The sequence below is a fragment of the Perna viridis genome, chromosome 1 (assembly GCF_037379345.1).
Source record: "Perna viridis isolate PV_CMFRI_1.1 ecotype Kerala chromosome 1, ASM3737934v1, whole genome shotgun sequence".
NCBI lineage: Eukaryota > Metazoa > Mollusca > Bivalvia > Mytilida > Mytilidae > Perna > Perna viridis.
Window position 1 is genome coordinate 39,275,375 of NC_142445.1, and position 21,042 is coordinate 39,296,416.

A 21,042-nucleotide genomic window follows, 5' to 3' on the forward strand; every position below is an offset into this window, starting at 1 on the left:
TGTAAAGAGAAAACTGAATGCAAATCAGTCTTCGGGGTTCTGAATGCTTTCAATAGAAGTAATTCATGACTCAAAATATATCGAGAAGGAGACCATTCATCAGTCACTAACAATGTACGACCTGGATGTGCTAACTAAGTTGTTAAAAAATTCGTTGATATTACATGTACTAAACGTTAAACACATGTATTGAAAAAAATGAATTTTTAATACTACAAAATGAAATTCTAATATTAAAAAATCTCTTCTAATATAAAAAAAATGATTTTGTAATATTAAAAATTCATTTTCTAATATTACAAAATATTGATTTTTGTCCACTTTGGCTTGCCATAGGGAAGTGTTGTTCATTTCCTGTTTCTCGAAAATAGTTTATTAAAAACAAATTCTCCATATCTTTTGCAAATACATGTAATAATAATTTTGACAGATATTCATTGTTTTTTTTGGGCGTGAAAGTTTCAGTATTGCTGAAATTGTTGAAAACGTGACCATATTGTTTGTTATTTACATCCTCTATTGACGATCAAGTTGCAATACTTTACATTATTGATTCATTCACGATCATTAATCTTACTGAAAATAGGGGAAACGTACAGAATGTCTTTATATTCTTTAGTTCCGATATAAATTTGATGATAAAATCGATATATAAACGTAAGATAGATTACATGCTGGATAAATTCAATATTTTTTTTAAAGCTTTAGGTGAGATAATGGTAAAATTTCATTGAGCTTTATGCAAAATGAAGAAATAAATCACCGAAACTCCATTTTATCATTTTTTTACCACAGGCTGGCCATTTATGTCGCAATGTGTTGCCCCCAACCAATAGCAAGGGGTTAAATAACGAAATAAATGGCCAGCCCGTAGTAAAACAATGATAAAATAGAGTTTCTGCGATTTATTTCGATTCTAATGTAACTAGTTGCTTCATATTTTTGAACAGAAGCAGCCCATGAGTTGCACGAAATGTTGGTCACGTGTTTATCACTTTTTTACCATGGCTGTGGTCTGAAGAGCTTTGAAGCACGTCATATTAGAAGCAATATTTTATCACAGTAAATCAGTTACTAGTATTCAATGACTTTATTCGATGCTTATTTACAACGCTTTGTTTTTAGGGAGAAGATGCCAGAAACAAGAGGAATACAGGTATACTTGAAAACTTAGCAACCAAATTGAATGAACTCATAAAGGCTGAATTAACACATGAATGAGTGTACTTATTCAAAATAAGTACTTAATGCTATTCTTTAAAAATTAAGAAACAATGACATTGTCTTCAAGTACAAAACTACCAATCATTTCGATATGCACGTGTTTCAAGGAGTTACCTCTCATCAGCAGCACTAGAATAAAATACATAGGTAGGCCTACATCCAAAATAAAATTGTTAAGAAGAAGTACCTAAAACCAAGACTATCGAAATAGGTAGCAAAATCTATCACCAAGAGGTTCTACCATGTACAATACAATGAATTAAGCCTCAATGATTTCAGATATTTTAGTCCCCGAGGGTATTCACCAACCCAGTAGTCAGACTTATCTGACCCGAATAATATCACATTTTATCTATCCTACTTATGAAATATTGCAGTATTCCAAATTTAAAAGCACCGACGCTTCATTCCTTACATTGCGTATGGTAGAACCTCTCGGTGATGGATTTGGCTTCCTCTTTCGATAGATTTGGTTATGAGTACTTCTTGTATACAACTATTTTGATTATGATCTTTCTACATATTTGATTTTAATGCTGCTGATGAGAGGTTACTCCTTGAAACACGTGTACAGCATATCGAAATTTACAATATATAAAACTGGTATTTTTGTATTTAAAATTGTATAAATAATAAATAAGTTTCATGTATTATATAAAACCTGTCTACACTGTCCCCCTTTTTGGACTTTAAAGGTTCGGTTTAGACAGGTGTTTGGTTTTACAATAATCAAAACTGATATAAAAGCTCTGTGTAAATTTAGACAGGTTCTGCGGTATTTAAACAGTTTTAAAGTCTTATTAATAATTCTAGAATTACTATAACTTCTGCTTCAAACTATTAAAACGAATATACATACATCAACATGGAGAGATTGGAGAGACGAAAAAGGTTTATATTTTTTATATTAATTCTAGCACCGCATAGAGTAACATGATATTATATTTAAAAATGTTTATTGATTTTGCTATTGTCTCACCGAGGTAAGGTGGTTTCACATAGAATGCAATCTGAAGAATTCCATATGCGTTTCTGCCCAAATGGACAATTAGAAGTTTCCGGAATAAATATTTTATATAAGTGGTATCTTATAAGGGAGAAACATTTTAAATTGACATAAACGCCACTCAATACTAAATGAAAGGTCTGCCCTTCAGAATTAGGACATCTATCGTTCTCTTATGCTCGTTCTAGTTGCAGCAAAGATAAAGTGTTATAGGTTAATCAAAAAGACAAAAAAAAAAAAAAAAAAAAAAAAAGAACCGAAAGAGATAGATTTATTTAAGAAATAAATCACAGATACTTCAATTTATTATTGTTTTACCACGAGCTCTCCATTTATGTCTTTTCATATCCTCAAGTGATAGGACAATGTAAAATAATGGGATCCCGTGGTTAAACAATGATAAATGGAGTTTTTGAAAATTATTTCCAGTCAAATATGACTAGTTTCCTCATGATTATAAATAGACTCATGTGTTACATTGCGGAGTAAAATTCTACTGTATCGTCGAGAAATTCAGAAATTAGACCATCAACCAATTCCACGATTAAACCATGCAAAGTTTGCATCAGTTATGTGCTAAAAATTCCTATTCATATTGCGGTAATCATTATAAGGGTAGGGATTTATTTTCCACTCTAAATAGAAGTTATTCTAATATTTATTATTCGTACTTTTTTCAAAGCTAGAAAAAAAATGAATAAAACAGAAGAAAATATTAACTTTTCAAAATCCCACTAATTGCAATGAAAAAAAAAATTGTGATATTGTTGGGGAGCAGTTAATGAGTATCGTGTTTCATATGAAGATCTGTTTTAAAGGGGTGAAAAAGAAAAAGTTTTAAATAATAGATAATTAGGAAATAAAATTATCTTTCGAATGATACCATACTGGAAACGTTTTTGATGCACAGTTTATTTGTAGTCAAATATATGCGAAGGTAAGAACCCAAGAAAAATATATGTTGATACCAACGAATATATAATATCATAAAAGTAATTCGTTTAACTTGCTAAATCATTAATACTGTAAGGGTTTCAACATTGACAAATGTGCTAATTTAGTCAAATTTCGGTGGGATAATGGTACGTATTTTGCTTTCAATTGATACAATCTTAAATAAAGCTGCAGTTTTCCTGATATTGTAGGCAAACTGATGTCTTAATCTACACGACGATGACTAAATTACATTTAGAAACCTATGAAATCAATTAGTATATTATTTATTGTTATTTCCCCCCCTAACACCCCTTTAATTAAGATAGTTGTGATAGTTACTGTATAGAGTAACCAAAGGAACCAAGATTCTAGAGAATAGCTCAGCAAAATATGTTGCAAAGAAATTGAATATCACTTTATTGTAATGGCAATTTAAGATTCTTTAATCCCGATACAGTCATTCTCAACCCAATACAACTGTCTTAAGCAGACTAAAACTATTCTATTACCCGATAATGTTGCACAGTAAAATGTATATAATGTAACCTAAATAATACAATTAATTTCATACGAAGGTTTTGTTATTTTCTATTCTTTTTAAACACATTTTTTATAATTTATAGTGGGTCATTTACAAAGAGAAAAAAGGAGCTTTAGTGATTTGATAAGTGGAACTGCAGATACAGGTAATGAGAAATTCAGTATCATTGTTCCATTCCAGCATGCCTTGTTTGTATTATTCTTCATAGATCATTTGCCTTTTTATCCCCCATTTTCAAGATTGTTTTACATTAATAAAAGGATTGCATCAGTGGTCTTGTTGTTGTATGCTTGTCTCAAAACATATATAGAACATGAAATTATAAAATGTGGTTCCTTATATTTTTTACGCATTGCATAGAATATAAACTATTGTTAGGTTTATAATTCCTTATAATGTTGAATGATGTTAATGCTATCTTACCTCCTGGAGAGTGCTTCTACTAGAATACTCTTCGAAAATATGGATTTTATTCATCGCATCAACCTCAAACAACTTGGAAATAAGGATACTCCAGACACTATAAAGTCAGACTCGTATTTTGACTTACGATAAGGGATCGATAGAAAGACAGAATTTAAATGTCATAGTCTGCTGAAACTCTATGCGTACTTTGTGTATAATGTAAGCGTTATATTGATATAAGATTAAAATCATTACTACTAAAGTTTTATGGTCGCGAATATTCACCCGTGGATTGTTATGATGTAACCATCTTTATTCCCTCTTTGGTGTAGAACGAACTTTACGTTCAATTTGCAGCTCGGAACATATAGAAAAGTTAACTGTACTATGATGATTTCAATTAATCTACTTCTTGAGTCTTAATAAGAAGGATTTTACGAAACAAAAATACTGTAACTACATTTGTTTGTACACCTTAAACCGTTTTACCCATTTCATAGTTTCTGAATTTCGAATTCGATTGGCTAAACTAAGATTCGTATGTAGTTTGTCATGTTTTAATAATGAAGTGTTAATATTTGTATATACAAGTAGAGATAACTACTACTTTATCAATCAATCAATCACTCCTACCGTTTTATACATTACACAGAAGAGTTTCCTTTTAAATATGTTGATTATAGATTATTTACACCGTGTAAAACGACAGAGAGGTGAGAATAATTATATCAATAGTTTCTTTATCAGGAACTTAGTTTCTTGGCTTTTATTTCTTTTCGTTAGTTTATAAGGGGCCGATTTTATTTGCTAGGGTTTTTTTGGCGCTTTAAAGTTTACTCACATTGAACTTAAACTAAACCGGGAGGGAGAAGAAGTCACCACGAAATTAGTTTATTTTTTTTTATTTAGACGCAATACAGTGATTATCTTGACTTTTTAAGCCAGATGTCCGTTCGAATGAACGTCCATCCAATATAATTTTTCAATATATATTGTTACTATACAATGTTTTGTATATTTTTTCAATGAACATTTCAACCGGGAAAATTCATTTGTTCTATTTAAGCTATTCCTTGCAGCAGGAAGTATCACGCATGCTCACCGACTAATCTCTAATGGATTTATAGTAACCTCATCTATTGTTATTCTCAAATATTCGGTTTAACGTCTTTTATTCTTTCCATTGTGCTTTACTCAACTAATGCATCCTTCATGCATGCATCAGTATGAAATATAATGTTAGTACCCGATTTCATTTAAGATTTAATACACGTTAACAGCTCTATTTCACCAAAAGGTTATCAAAGGAATTCTTTACAGAATTAAGATTTTGTATAAAACTGAAATTGCAAAAAACATCCTACATCGTATACTGCAGAAATTATAAAGATATTTTTTTTTAAATAGATTTTTCTAAAGTAGAGTTAGTTTATTCTAAGACAATGTTAGTACTATTGTAAGTAGGGTACACATTTTCGTGGTTTTTGTGGATAGGCAAAACCACGAAAAACGAATGGTAGATTTCCATCGATTTGTAAACTGAAAACTACTAAATCACGAATTAAAGAATTAACGAACTTATGTTTCTTCCCTGATCCACAAAAATTGATTTCCACGAATTAAAGTATTTTCCCAGTATACAGAAATTGTGATTGTTACATAAGACGCTCATGGTATTTAAACAAAAGTTTCTTCAGAATGTGGCGCAAATTTGACTGGGTTGTCAGGAATAATAGAAATTCCCCCACATAAGGCAGAAAGTTGTGTGTTTCACATCCTAGCACCTGTTGACTATAAAGTGATGGTTAACTTCTCACAGAGTGATGGATGGAGTAGCAGTAACGGAGCTGTTGAAGTTGAGGTTAGTTTGCATCAAATTTATAAGTAGCACTCCAGCTAAGAATCATACAAAATGTGATTCATGGGTAAAAAGCCTACATATTTTATTTTTGATATTTTGTTTGCTTTTATTACTTTGTATGTATGATTTTAGTTACTTTATGTTCTCTGTTGTGTATGTCTGTTTTCCATGTCTGGTCTTTGTCCATAGATTACATTCTTTTGATTACCGCTATACCTTTGTTTAGCCCGGGATTAAAAATGCACATGAATTTTTAGCCACCGGGTGGTGATTAAGTTTCTGGGAAAGTTTTTTTTTAACCATTTCACATTTCCAAGTTCTCTACAGATTTCATCGAAGAAACCAATTGTCTTCCTGCCTATTCTTGATTTGAAGTATTGCTCCTCTCTCTACGGTACAATTAAGTTGAAAATTTAATTTTCAATTTTACCTTCTCGAGTGGAGAAGAGTAATAAAGGGAACCAAGGTTATAGTGGTAATCAAATGAATGTAATCAACGGACAAAGACCAGACATGGAAAAACAGACATACACAACAAAGAACGTAAAATAACTAACGCCATACATACAAAGTAACAAAAGCAAACGTGCAACTCGGACTCCACTAAAAACTGGGAGTATGGACCTGGTTCACCGGTAGGGTAAGCATCCTATGCTTTTCTAGAAACACCCGCAGAGGTGTTAATAAAATGTCACGTGATTAAAACAACTCATTACTGAAGGAGAATCTGTATTCGTCTTTGTCTGTGATTGTAAATAATCGTTCCTGACTTGTAATTATAGCTAAATCCTATGAAATCTGAATAAACTGAATACTGTGCATCGCATCATTGTTTTACATTACTCTTTCGCCTTCCCGGACATGACATTTCATTAAAAACTCGGCAAAAGTACGGAGGACACTTACCCTACCGATGCACCTGGTCAATTTTCACAGTTTTGATTTGAGTCTGTGTTGCTCATTTATTTTTTTTCTTCGTTCGTGTTATTTTGTCGTTTCATTTTTTTGTGTGTGTGTCTATTTTCTTGTTTAGTCGTTATCCATGGATTATGCTATTTTTTAATTTATCTTTCGATTCCCGGCTCCCTTGATTTTCCTTTGTAGCTATGGGATGCCAGGCGCGTAGCTGAGGCCAAATTGAAGTGTAGGCAAAATTACGGCAGGAGGTCTGCTGGCTCCGAAGCTCCGTAGAGATAGCGTTTTAGAGCATCATTTAAGCCTCTCCTGGATGTATTTTATATATAAAAAAATAATTGGCAAAATTAATTGCAGGCAAAAGCTTTTTTGCCTAACCGCAGCTACGTGCCTTGATGGTAAGGGTTCTAATGGCACTGGATAAAATGCTGTTGAATTACAAAAGATGCCTGGTTAAGACGGATTATCAAAGTTTATCCAGGTGTGAATTTAGACAGGTTTTGATACAACATGAATTTAAAAAAAATAAAAGGAATAGCTGTATACGTTGCCTTTATTACTTTTCAATAGTCTATCATTTGCTTAACACAGATATATAATGAAACCGACAATAAAGACAACTATCTTGGACGTCTTCAGACTAGGTTTTATATGTATACTCCAAAGAAAGTTTATACTTCAACAGTGCGCAGTATGCTGATTAAAGTCAATCGGAGTAGTAGTGGAAGTTCTTCAATTTTCGCCGCATATACCGCTATTAAAGCAGGTATGTATGTATCGATAATTTGTATACTATAGTAGCAATTTATTTTCTCCAAAGAAAGCAGGTTAAAGTCAGCGTGCAATACATTCCAATACTTCACGGAGAGTAAAATAGCTTCCAAATCATGAACCTTATAAACACGAATGAAATACGTTTGTGGCTTCTGCTTAACAGTTCAAGAGTTACTACAAGAATTGCCGGAAATACTATTCAAGGATGTGCAATATAATTATACGCGTGACAACATTACCCATGGCCAATATTCATCTTACAGTAATTAATCTTATAATATAATTATTCATTTTTAAAAACAATATTAATAAGTATGATGATTACTATCATTATTGTTTTCATTAATAATCAAAATATACTGATGATGATAATTATACTAATCATAATTGTTCGTTTTACAAGCCTTCGATATCGCCCAGGGTAAAAAAATACGACATACATGTAAATGGCCAGCCCGTGGTAAAACAATGATGAAACGGAGTTTCCGTGATTTTTTTTTCTTAATTAACATTAATTTGCATATTTTGCATTGACTATTACAACTGCAAATGATAAAGGATTGTGGTAAAATATATATGTCTAAAATTTATAACTCTGTGTTTAATTCTGAAGAGAGGATTTATTAATCTAAAAAACTGTTTAAATTCTATAATGTTGGAGAGTGTCAAATATGGTTTGGAATCAGATATCAGCAATACTTTTTCACAATCGCCTAACTCAATTGAACAGCCATGGACAGACAACCCTACCGCTAAAATTATATACTGAATAAACAATGTCAATGCGAAGGTTTAAACGCAAAAAATTACCTCAGCAGTTATTGTAGAGGTTCAAACTCAAAATATTTATTTCAGCACCTATTGTTAAGGTCCAAAATCGAACACTTGATATAAAAGAAGGATCAAATTTGACGCTTGTTTGCAATGTCGATTCTAAAGAAATCGATTTACTTGGTGTGACTTGGGAATTGATAAATGGTGGTTGTATAACATACCCCATCAACACCTCGAGCTCTAATTATGAGGATATCGGAACAAACGATACATATTCACTGGTGATAAAAAACGTAAGCATCTCTGACCAAGGCATATACAAATGTCATGCAGAAAACAAAGTAGGGAGTGGAGTAAGCAGCTCGATTAATGTGACAGTTATTGAGTGTAAGTAAAGTACTACAACTTTTTTGATTTGCTCTTCTATGAACAATTATTGTGTTTCAAGCATTTTTGCAATTATATATCTAAAACCGTCCAATAATTTGTATTTAACACTTTAAGAGTAAAGTTGATCGTAAGTAATGACGTCACAATCTAAATAGCATTGTGACGTCATGATTTACGATCAATTGCACACTTACGACTTTTTGGGTTCCATTTCTGGACCAGTCACTTCAAAGACTTTAAAATAAATAAGATTGGTAGTCACTGTTTCGCCATGGCTTATATGCGGATAGAGTGACGGCTGATCAGCTTAATTAGCCCGAATGGGATGGCATGCCTAACTGCGGACTGTTTGTAGCATCATTAAGATCAGACTCGGTATTTCTAGCTAGTACAAAGCAGTAAGTGTTTGATTGGTTAATCGGTTTTGTCCTAATCTGCCATAGGACGTCAATCAATCAATCAATCAATCAATCAATCAATTAAATCTGAAACTGTTCTGAATTGTTGACTTGACATTGAATACAGATTCATGTAATAATACGGCAAATGATTATGAACCTAAAACCACTGAAGAAAAATGGTAAACTTTAAAGCGCTGAGATAGCGAGATTATATAGGAAATAAAAAAAAAGTTTGAGACTATGCTGCACATAATGTGTGTAAGGATTAATTTAGAATCAAAGGTAAATAATTCTTTGACCTACTTAAATTTTTTTAATTTTAAATTTTGAACACGTACTCTATTTAATCCACTTTTGATTCAGACAAATCCAAGTTATCCATTCAGTTTAATATTACATTGGAAGAAAATAAATGGTGGGATAAAATTTATCATATTACAAGACCCAGGTTGACTCGTATTAAAAAAATAACGAATGTTGGTTTGTAATATACTGAAATAGTAAGAATAAAACAAAAGTTACGTAGACAGCATTTGAAACTTTAAGATAAAGGGAAATAACTCTTTTTTTCTGTATAATTTAGCTTATTTGTTATGGAACTTTTATTATGTGCTTAACATCCATTCTTTATATGGAGCAATCTCTCTTCTTTCTTCTGTCTGACATCACAATGGGTTAAACATTTCATTGGAAGAAATGTATATGCTGAGATAAAAATTCATATGTGCACCCACCTCATAGGATCTGTCTGGTTTCTGCATGGACAGTATCATAAAAATTACTATAATCCATGTCTGACGTTACATATATCTAAGATACGAAAACAGTTTTATACAAAACAAATAATACTGCTTGAGTAATATTTCAAAGCAACCAGTAGTATCTCAAATTCATAAAACTGAATTTTTTAACCAAAAAAAGTTTTTAAAATATATTTTTAGACTCAAGACCGAACGTTAAGACAGCTAGGAATGTAGAAGTTTACTATGGTATGCCGACAAAGCTGTTTTGTACGTCGTCATCGGACATTGAAACCCCTATAGAGACAATGTCTTGGCTGAAAAACTCTTCTGGAATCTTTATAACTATTTCAAAGGATTTCAAAAAGACAATAACAGGACGACAAGCTAATATTTCCATTTTCATCAAAAGCGCAAACAAAAGCCACGAAGGCGACTATTTATGCTCGGCCTCCAACCGAAAAGGAAAACAGATAGCCAGTACACGACTGTCTGTAGTAGGTATGTGATAAAATGCATATGTTTGCTATAAATTTATTTAGTCTCAATAAACCAATAATGAATACTAAAGTTTGAAAGAGAATATATCATGTCCCATGGGTTCCTAGGTCCCAGATTGAGTGTTCTATTACGCACTTGCGGTATGCGAAAACAAGCATTAACAATTTTTATGTTTTGAATTAATAAATCCATTTAAAAAAAATCCCGTATAGCATTTTAGTGGATGCATTTATATATGACTCTCTGTCTGACCGTCTTCATTCATGGACGCCGTAAACGAAAAATAATTTCTTGGTTACTGTTTATCATGTTGAATAGGAGTCTTGTTTCGTTTTCGATTGACTTCTGATGTTTCATTTCATTGTTTTTTTGTTGTGCATGTGAATAAATGTAAATTTTGTATCATGTGCTTAACAAATATTTTACATATTATCTCACTTTGTCATTTCTTATCAAGTACGCTTACCCTCAATAATTATACGGTAATTTCCACTGTATTAAACACAAACCTCGGATGTAGAAAGAAAAAAATCTTTTTGAATTATTTTCGGAATTGAAACGACCCCCGGACCAAAGTAGTTTCGTCCACCAGGTTGCAATATATATCTCTATTCGATATTGAGCAAAAAAAAAAAGAATAGTAACTATTACAAAAAAATTCGACTTGAAAGGGGGAGACTAGGAGCTACGATGGCCACTTTATGCTGTCGTTTTGAGCATAATCTGTTGGAACTATCTCATATCTTCTCTTTCAATGTTTGTATTGAATGCATTTATCCCAGAATGTATCAATTTGATTTTATCACAATTAAATAAACACCGTGATATGTTTGTGTACGGTTTTGAGTGATCAATACGCATGAATAAGTTAATTATGAATCACGTGATTAATCGAAAACGTTAGGTACAGTATGGCTTGTGATTTTGATGCAGTATTGTTTTGATCAGCAACAACATTTAACACACTATAAGTCCAATCTGATTAGCACATGCGTTTTTTGTGCATTATAATTGGTTGTTCACCTTTTACGACTGCGGCGATTACAGTTTTTACAACACTGTATATTTCATATACATATTGTAAACAACATGGATATCATGGTACAACAAAGATAGAGCCCATTAAAGCTTTGAACGGTTCTATCTGCTTTATTCCATTCATTTGTGAATGAATATGATTATAATTAGTCCTTATTTACTTCGTATATTGAACTTGACAACCATGCCACGGTATTAGGGATGCTGTCATCTGCATTGTCTATTTCAAATGTAAATTTTACTGATTGTGAGTCTTCAAGAAAAAAATAAGAAGTAGATTTTAGAGTTTTGGATAGGTATTTCATGGTCTTTTGTCGTGTTTGTCCAATTTCCTGTCCAAAATCTACCCATGGATTGTATTCTTTTATTGATTTCCGAAGTAACCTTAGTTCCCCTGTTCATATTTATTTTCGTTGTGTTAAGTGGCTCAATTTATGAACGATTTAAGTTGATCGCTTTTGGGATTCGGCGCTGGAGATGTTATTTTTCAAAGAATAGCAATGTCGTAAGCGTCGAATCCCTAAAAAGAATATATTTATATTATGTGTTACCTAAAAAGGTTACCCTGGTGCTCTTCGTTCAAAATATTTGTTTTTAGAAAAAAATATGATGACTGGATTGTAAGAATCAGGAAAGAAAGAATTTTTATTTTTTGTAGTAATCATGTGCACTTTATCATAACTTTAAATAATGGAATATAGAATTGTGAAAAACTGTGTCGTTATACTGACTATTACAAATGTTTATTAGTAATGCATCATTATAAATATGTGGTGAGCCTTCTAATGAAATGAATATTTTGATATCATGAAAGGTATGTGTTAAATCATAATATTTCACAGATTGCTTGGACAGAATAATAGACAAAAATAACAAAGAGAATTGTATGTGTAAAGCCAAACCATGATACAGTTGTTTTTGCTTTATTATAGAACTTGACGAGTGTGAAAATGAGACTCTTAACACGTGTCCACAGGTTTGTGAAAACACCATGGGTTCCTTCATCTGCAAATGTTGGCAAGGGTATGATGGTGATGGGCAGAATTGTGACATAAATTTCAAACAAATAGGTTTGTATAGTTTTTAAAGTAAAACTATGTATAAAATTTGGTATACATTCCTTGTATGTGGAATAAACATGGTTCTGAAGATTTTTCTTCATATGACATCGTACACTATCAACGCAAAAATTTCTCAAACAATAATAATTTAGGAACATTAACGTTTTTTTTGCAAATGGCATCCGTTGAAGCAGCACCCTTTCTGTCCTTGACATCTAACGCCAATAACATGTTGGTACAATGTATCATTGACCCTTCTTTCAATGATTAATGGGTATTCTTAATTAGCGGAAATGTTTTTTGTAATGCAGCTATGCACTCACTTTGATGTTTTTTTATTTTTGTTTTGAACGAATTTTGGGATTTTTCTTGCGTTACTAGGACTTGAGTAAGAAGCGGTGGGCTCAATTTGTACCGTTTATTCCCCATAACAACATGATGGAATAAGGTTTTACTTCATGAAACATTCAAAAACATTATTGACAGGTGTGTAATTGTTTTTGATAATTTTTAGTTGGAATTTGAATTTGGACTTGCTATAATTGTGCCTTTGCCCTCGACTCATATATAAATATTTTACGTTATGGGTACTTTTTCTTAAACTATGTAGTAAGTCTTAGATTTACCCAAAAGAAAAAAAATGCCATGGTTCACCTTTTTCGAAGGAATTATAGAAATACGAATTACATTAAGGAAAAATAACAAAACATTTTAAGGAAGATAAAATCTTTACATGCTACTCTTCCTAGACATCTTGATGAAATTCAGGACGCTTTCCCTACCGGTGCATCTGGTCCATGCTCCCAGTTCTTAGTGGAGTCCGAGTTGCTCATTTGCTTTTGTTACTTTGTATGTATGATTTTAGTTAGTTTATGTTCTTTGTTGTGTATGTCTGTTTTCCATGTCTGGTCTTTGTCCCTGGATTGCATTCTTTTGATTACCGCTATAACCTTGATTCCCTTGATTACTCTTTGCCATATAATACTATAATACATCGAAATATGACTCGTATCTTAAAATGATGTCAAAGGATCTTTATTTTGTCCTGAAAGAGTCCGACGAATAAATAATGCGACCTCTTTACTTAAGTTTAATGTGGTGTTTTAATGTAAAATTTTGTCACAAAATATTTGACAACTCATCCCCTTAATAGTAGCCATATTGAACGGGTTACTGTTATTGGTAAATTGTTAGTTTAAAAACACGTATCCCATTTAGTTTTTATCTCAGCCTCATTTGTAACTTTTTTCAGGAACGGAATTAAAATCAACTGTTATTCCCTTCAGATTCAATGGAATTGGAATATGGAACGATAGTTTAGAAGACAAAGACTCATTCTATTACAAGTCTTTCACATCCAATTTTACAACTGTAGTAAGTTTTTCAAATGTGACCGCATTTTTTTATTAGTAAGGTCGTATATTAACTAGACTGAAACGTAACAAAAACACCGTTGTACTTATGATAATTTAAGGGTGTTTTCCATTATACAGTTCGTTCCACTTGAACCAAAGATTCGTTTTCCATTATAAGTTCGTATTTAGTGTTTCGTTTTAGACGACGTTCCAGACGAACGGGAAGTAGAATTAGTGACATTAGGTTTGTACCAGTGAAAAACATGCAAGTAATACTGGACGTTTTCTGGAGAAGCATATGTCCCCTGTATTCCTAAATATTGAGTTATATTTTATCTTGTTATATCGAATGTTTTTTTTTGTAATATTTCAATTTATTTAAAGTAGGAATTTAAACTTATTGTAGTCATAAAAAATATAAAGAGTAATAAATAACGTTAATAATATGAGGCAGGTGTAACCTGTATAAAGTCGAATATATCAGTGACATATAATACGAATGTTTGTATAATATGTTCTTGTATGTATTGATATTTTTAAAAATAAATGTTCCGTTTACAGTTTTACATAAACTAGGGATGATTTATTTTTGTATTTTAACAAACTTTAAGACATTTAGTGTTGTAAAGATACTAAACTTTAAACAGATCCTTGCTTTGTATTACCTTTTGTATTACAAGTTAACTTTCAGTCCGTCAGTCTGAAATCAGGCACCCAGTGCTGCTAAGATCAAAAGTTAAATTTGCATTGATAACCATTATAAGGACCTCGTCCTTTTAAATAGAGAAAACAATATCTATGAACTAAATAGACGTAAGATTGTAAATGTTATTTCGTTTTTTAACTTTACCTTGTTCTTGTATGAAGATATTTACTCAATGAATACAGTATCAAAGGGTCCTTAGCAAACACTTTATAAAATCATTTGTTCATTAAAATGGAGACATATGACTTGTATCATGTATATTTTAAGATGGCACCACTATAAAATTAAATTTTGAAAAATGGAGAAACTTTTACCTTGTACAGCACATTTGTTCTTTAATACCGATTTTCAATTCTATTTTTAAGGTAAATAAATTACTAGGTCACTTATGTGGATACAGAGAAACACGAATAATTTCGATAAGGTTTGTAATTTTAATCGTTTCTGATGTTCACTTCTTTAGTTTTTGTTCGAGACACGGACCTGACATTGTTATGACTATGATTATTATGTGTGTTGAAAATGTTATTTGCTCATCAATAATTTCCAAATAATAATAGGATAATTAATTGGAAAGAGTGAATAACCAAAATATGATCACGAGTGCCGAAGAACGCCTAGATTAAACGAGTGTGAGGAACTTGTTCCGCGCACGAGTTAAATCTTAATGCGTTCTGGCACGAGTGGTCATATTTCGGTTATTCACTCTTTCCAATTAATTATCCTATTTATTATACAGATTTTCTCCATTATTCATTGTTATTTTTTACACAAATTTAATTTTTTTTGAACGGCGGGATATTTGTGTTGTAATGTTTTGGCGGGAGAAAGCGCGAAAGTGAAATTACTGAATTTATTTCAAAATGTGAATTATCGAGAAAAAAAAATACACTGGGAACAATCGGTAAATCACTTCTATCTATATAATAATTCTTGTTGCATCGCTATATATAACATTAGAACAGTTATGTCATGATAAGATTTAATCATTTGAGTACAAACATTTTATTCATTGTGTTGTGCATTTGTTTCGCAATACATGCCGGTTGCATTTGAAGTAGCATACAAGTAATATGATAAGATCATGTTTTAGGGGGATGGTAGACGGGCAAATTCAAATTCAATCTCATCTCTAGCGTAGAGGTACATTTGTATTTACACACTCAGTACTAAATCCATCTTCAATCTGAAAATTAGTAGAGTACATTTTGACCAGATTTGCGGATTGTTATGAGTAGTGCTCATGCCTTGTGCTTGTTTTCACATCTTGGATGGTTGGACTAATAGACTAGTACGACTATATGTAGTAATCCAAGAAGTGATAATTGGTATGCCGAGGAGATTGGCTGAAAATAGTCTTCCATTGGTAAAGAATCAGTGGAAAATAAAACAATAGATTATATGTTTCAGTAAAGGTAGTGTCATGGTTTATAGTGCTGTTATTGCTGATCAATCTGCCAACACTTCAGTATTCTACGAAACAATTTTATCATCAACCAACACTAGTAGCTGGAATAGATACTTACCTGGTACCGTCATTGTCAACCGACCTGTTGATGGTTGTAAGTAGAAATGCTTTCATTTTCACAGCTTCTTTGCTATTGGCTTGAAACAATTTTAGCATTAGTTGTGATCTCCAGTCGGATTGTCTAACTGTTAATTAACTTTTTTGGTGAATGGCTATTGCGTAAGAATTCATAACGCGCATAATTCATTTACTCAAATAAATGAATAAACTATTTTAAAGTTTTAAAGAATAGTTTACATAGTGTGGAATTTTAATGAATAAAAAGAAGTTGTTTCAGAGGAGGTTGGAGTTATTTGTTGCATGAACTCATCGGATCACTCATTTAATTTATGTGAAGCTCTAATGTCTACCCTAAGGTTCTGAATAAGTTGGTCTCACACACCGATGAATTTCTCTAAAACAGTTTTGATTTCTATAGTAAAGAGGCATTTCTATTGCATCGAGCTCTATGACACTCACTTAAAAATAGGAAGACAAATTAAACCCGTTCGTTCCTTTTAGCTTAGTTTTTCTCATTCTGTATTATACGGAAGCATCTTGTTTTTTTTAGTTCAGGTTTTCCTTATAACCAGGTCACTCCTTAACCACAACTATTCACTGAAATCATAATCCATACCTTCCCCATCCAATTTCTTCCTCTTATTTGAATGCTAGAATGCTAGAAATGTGTGAAAAAAAACAGCAGGGTTATTTTTGTGCTTATTCCACTCAGGAAAGAAATTATGGGGTTTTTAAGGATTAAAACTTTGATCGGAAGATTCCAAATGAAGATAATTAAACTTGATGGTTTTACATTTTACTTCATATGAAAGTATTCTCTTTGTGAGCTTGCTCACAGTATTTCTAGTTTCACCAAAGGCTTCACCCTCGCTTTACTAATAAACACGTCTTTTTTCATTAAGATTTTGTAGATAAAAGTAAAAATAAAAAAAAAAAGATGAAAAGCTTTAAACACTTACCTTTCCAATCATTGGACTTGGTAATATATTGATCTCACGTGTTCGTTTAAATTTCAGTGGGATTTATATCAAAAGTGACCATAAAAAATGAATCTATTTCTGAGCATGAAGGTGCAGATATCAACATTACATGTGTATCTGAGGCATTTTCAGTCAGCGGAAGTATAAAGTTTTATTGGACTTTTGATGGATTACCTATTCGTCCTTCTAGAGTATCTCGACTTCAGACCTACTATAGGAGAGAGAAACAAATAAGATATGTTTCTACGCTAAGGATTGTAGGTTTCAAGCAAAGTGATGAAGGTACATTTCGTTTTGTTTAACTTTTTTATATTCCAATTCCTCGAAATAAAGGGGAAAAAATAGCTTGAGGGAATTACAAATACTGTACGTCCTTTTTATCAGAGGTGTTGTTCCAAATAACCGATATAGATTTTGTATCATTATAATGACGTCTTTTTATTCGAATTAGTAATAATAAAACACCAGCTTCAGGAAATACCTATACGTCCTTTATGTCAGACGTGTTGCTCCGAGAAACCGATTTAGTTTTTTTGTAGCATTAGATTTGACATCTGTTATTTAATTGATATTAAAAAGAACATGTGTTTCCATCAAATTTTTACGTCGATGTTTCACATTTACAGTGAGAAGTACACATCGACGAAATAATTGTATTTGTTACCTTCTTTTCAAGAAAAGCAGAGGACGCTTACCCTGCCGAAGAACCTGGTCCAAACTGCTAGTTTTTATTTGGAGTCCAATGTTGCTCATTTACTTTTGATTTTAATTGCATGTTATTTTTGTTATTTTCTGGGTGATATATTTCTTTGTCAAGTCGTTATCCTTGAATTATGTCCCTTTTTATGATTGCTTCCATTCATTTCCCTTTATCCTGCAATGAGGCTTTTTGTTAAACGAATAAAGGTATACGGTTATTTTTTTTGCTGTATCCGTACATTAGCAGGTTATCGACTTTCTGGCTCCTCCCACTCACGTGATCGGCGGAACTACTTTTTTCTGGTATGCGTAAATTAATCGTGGCCGCCACCATAGATACGATATCAACAAATTGCGATTGCGTATCCGGTTAATCTTTTTTTGCTGTTTTGTTTCATTTTCACCTGAATGAAATAAGAGATTTTATGTAAACCAAATAATGATATATGGCAAATCCAAAATCTCGTTCAGAATCAGTTTGCAGACGACTTCCCCTGTCATTTCAGTCATGTCGGACTCGGAGCCAGAGTGTCCGTCACAATTTAACATAAACTGGTCTCCACTTAAAGAAATTGAAGCATTACAATATGATAAAACTCTTGAAGAGACAAATGACCAGGAAACTGTTATGGTCTTGGATTCATTACTGCCTAAACACAAATTTCACCCCTGAACTCTACTGCCATATACCAAACAGAAACAAGTCAGCTTCCACCTTCCTCGCGAAATTCAAAACTTCACTGTTCTTAAAATCAACTTTAAAACATTAAAAATATTTGTATTTATTGTTCATTTTACTTATTTGTCTCTTGGAATTAAATAAATTTTGATACATTGCTTATTTTCTTCAAACGGCTTTGACGGATTATATGGTGCGGATTGAATTTCAATGTTTACTGAGTCATGCGCCATGCGTATTATTTTTTTTCTTCGGGTTTAACGATCGAGGCTCTTCAGGGGATATGCATTTTAAAATTTTATTTTAAAAATGTACAAACGCACAAAATTATTAATATAACAGGATAAAAACAATATTGGTACATTGTCGAAAATTATTGAAGATACGTGTATTCGGCTTGGAACGGGGGGAAATAGCTCGGCGGAGCCTCGCATTTCGTACCCGTTCCGTCGCCTCATCACATATCTTCAATAATTTTCGACAATGTACCTATATTGTATATTTAACCATGATGACTATTTACCTGACTTATTTCATTTTGTCTTATGAAGATTATAGAATTAATGATCTGGAATAAAACAAGCAGGACATAGTTAGGTTAAGTATGTACTCTTTGAGCTATTAAACCTTAGTATCAACCTTACTAATGACAGTTTGAGTTAATTGGCTTGCACAAAATGCCTTTGCATAATATCCGTAACGTTGTTTTCTCTATTTGCGGCTACTCTATAACCAATTACACAATGTACTCTCTCTTTGTGTTTAAATTTTTATTGCAATAATAATAATAATTATAATAATGCTCTTGTAATTAAAGGAAATTATACATGTAATGCCAAACTTGATGACAACAGAAAAAATGCAAACGTAACAGTCATGATATACAGATACACTTTAGAAAGTTCCTCTACGGCTGTTCTTAACGGCACTAATGTTTCTGCAACTTGTATATTATTCCCGGCATCTGAATTGGCAAACAATACTTTGGAATTTTGCTCTGATGGAAAACGAATTGCAGGTATGACCTTTTAAAATTTTGTTTTACGATTCCGTGTAAAGTGTTTTAGAAATGAAAATAGTGCTTTATCATCGTTCTATTAAATGCATTCCCGGTCTACATATTCTTTACTTTAAAGAAATAACAATAATCCTTTCTGCATTCAGATCTATACTTTTGAGAAAACGATACATTGATATTCCAACCAAACCAAATCATATCAAGAAAGATAACTCTTGCAAAGTGCCAATTACATACACAATCTACATATTTTTAATTTCAAAAGTGTAGGAACAAATGACAAACTAAGAACGGTTTTGTAGTCTGTAACCTTTAATGAGTTAGAAATAAAAGTGGAAATGGTGGGTTCTTGACATACATGAATCACCTCCTATCTGATCTTTATAGAATGCTACATAAAAGTATATTTTTTAACAGCAGGAGATCCCAAAATCAAATTTGACAATAATAAAGTTATTCTACAAATGGCGTCGCTTTCTCGTTATACAAATATTTCCTGTGGCTGGAAAAAAGACGAAGGATGCTCCCGACATAAAAAAATAACAATTGCTGTTTTCAATCCTGGTAAGTATTCTTTTTATTAAAAGTAAATGCAATACTTTAGTAATTTTTTTTCACCAGTGACACATATTGGTGATGACAGTTAGAAATAATCAAAACATTTGGTCTAAACAAGAATAACACAGTCTGAGATCTAATGCAACCATCTGTTTTCTAAAGAAATTAAGTCATAATAGTATTTTTTACAGCAAAGAAAATAAATAACAAGACCTGCATGTGAACTTCTTTTACTGTTTTTATTGTTAAATAGTTTTTTATCAGTTAACACCATGTATAGCAAAAACTCTTATTCTCAAACGCACAGGGTATATTTCCTGTCCTGATCAAAGGGATGATAGAAATATCTCATGGCCGAAAACCTTTCCGGGATTAACTGCTGTGCAAAACTGCAGTGCAGGTTATATTGGTAGGTGTTATGATGTTTGAAATTAAATATGACGCTTGCTTTTGTATTTGATGCTTAATGTATAGACTGTTACGCCTAATATGGACTGTTATTTTTGTTATTTACAGTGTGCGTGTTCACTGTAATTCTTGTTAGCTACTGATTTTTATTATATCCGTGATGTTTATTTTTATCTGTAGTGTTTGTTGTTGTCTGTAATGTTTGTTGTGGACTTTGATGCCTGTTGTTGTATGTAGTGCTTCTTGTTGCCTTAAATGATCGTTGTCTGTTATGTTAGTTGTTGTCTGTAATGTTTGTTGTTGACTGGTATGCCTATTGTAGACTCTAATGCTTGTAGTTGACTGTAATGATTGTTGTAGACCGTGATGCTTGTTGTCTGTAATGATTGTTGTAGACCGTGATGCTTGTTGTTGTCTGTAGTGCTTCTAGTTGCTTATAATGCTAATTGTTGTACGTTATGTTTGTTGTTGACTGTAATGTTGTTGTAGACTGTGATGCTTGTAGTTGACCGTAATAATTTTTTTGACTGTTACGCTTTTTGTT

General features: G+C 32.2%; 1 protein-coding gene across 6 annotated transcripts in view; it reads left to right on the plus strand.

The window, feature by feature from the left end:
- Positions 1-21,042, plus strand: part of LOC148628704 (uncharacterized) — a 96,199-nt gene that overhangs the window by 3,116 nt on the left and 72,041 nt on the right. For 5 of the 6 annotated variants that reach the window (XR_015924262.1, XM_088592812.1, XM_088592820.1 and 2 more), the window contains 15 exons: positions 1,126-1,156; positions 3,790-3,852; positions 4,796-4,825; positions 5,801-5,973; positions 7,480-7,654; positions 8,518-8,823; positions 10,169-10,468; positions 12,439-12,576; positions 13,820-13,941; positions 14,994-15,052; positions 16,039-16,190; positions 17,173-17,418; positions 19,332-19,532; positions 19,950-20,096; positions 20,398-20,499. Coding sequence is in view for 5 of the 6 variants with exons in the window: in XM_088592812.1 (XP_088448938.1) it covers positions 1,126-1,156; positions 3,790-3,852; positions 4,796-4,825; positions 5,801-5,973; positions 7,480-7,654; positions 8,518-8,823; positions 10,169-10,468; positions 12,439-12,576; positions 13,820-13,941; positions 14,994-15,052; positions 16,039-16,190; positions 17,173-17,418; positions 19,332-19,532; positions 19,950-20,096; positions 20,398-20,499 (2,245 nt within the window). In the remaining variant the exon portion in view is untranslated. The remainder of the gene's footprint in view (positions 1-1,125; positions 1,157-3,789; positions 3,853-4,795; positions 4,826-5,800; positions 5,974-7,479; positions 7,655-8,517; positions 8,824-10,168; positions 10,469-12,438; positions 12,577-13,819; positions 13,942-14,993; positions 15,053-16,038; positions 16,191-17,172; positions 17,419-19,331; positions 19,533-19,949; positions 20,097-20,397; positions 20,500-21,042) is intronic. The other variant, XM_088592811.1, reaches the window with a different exon arrangement.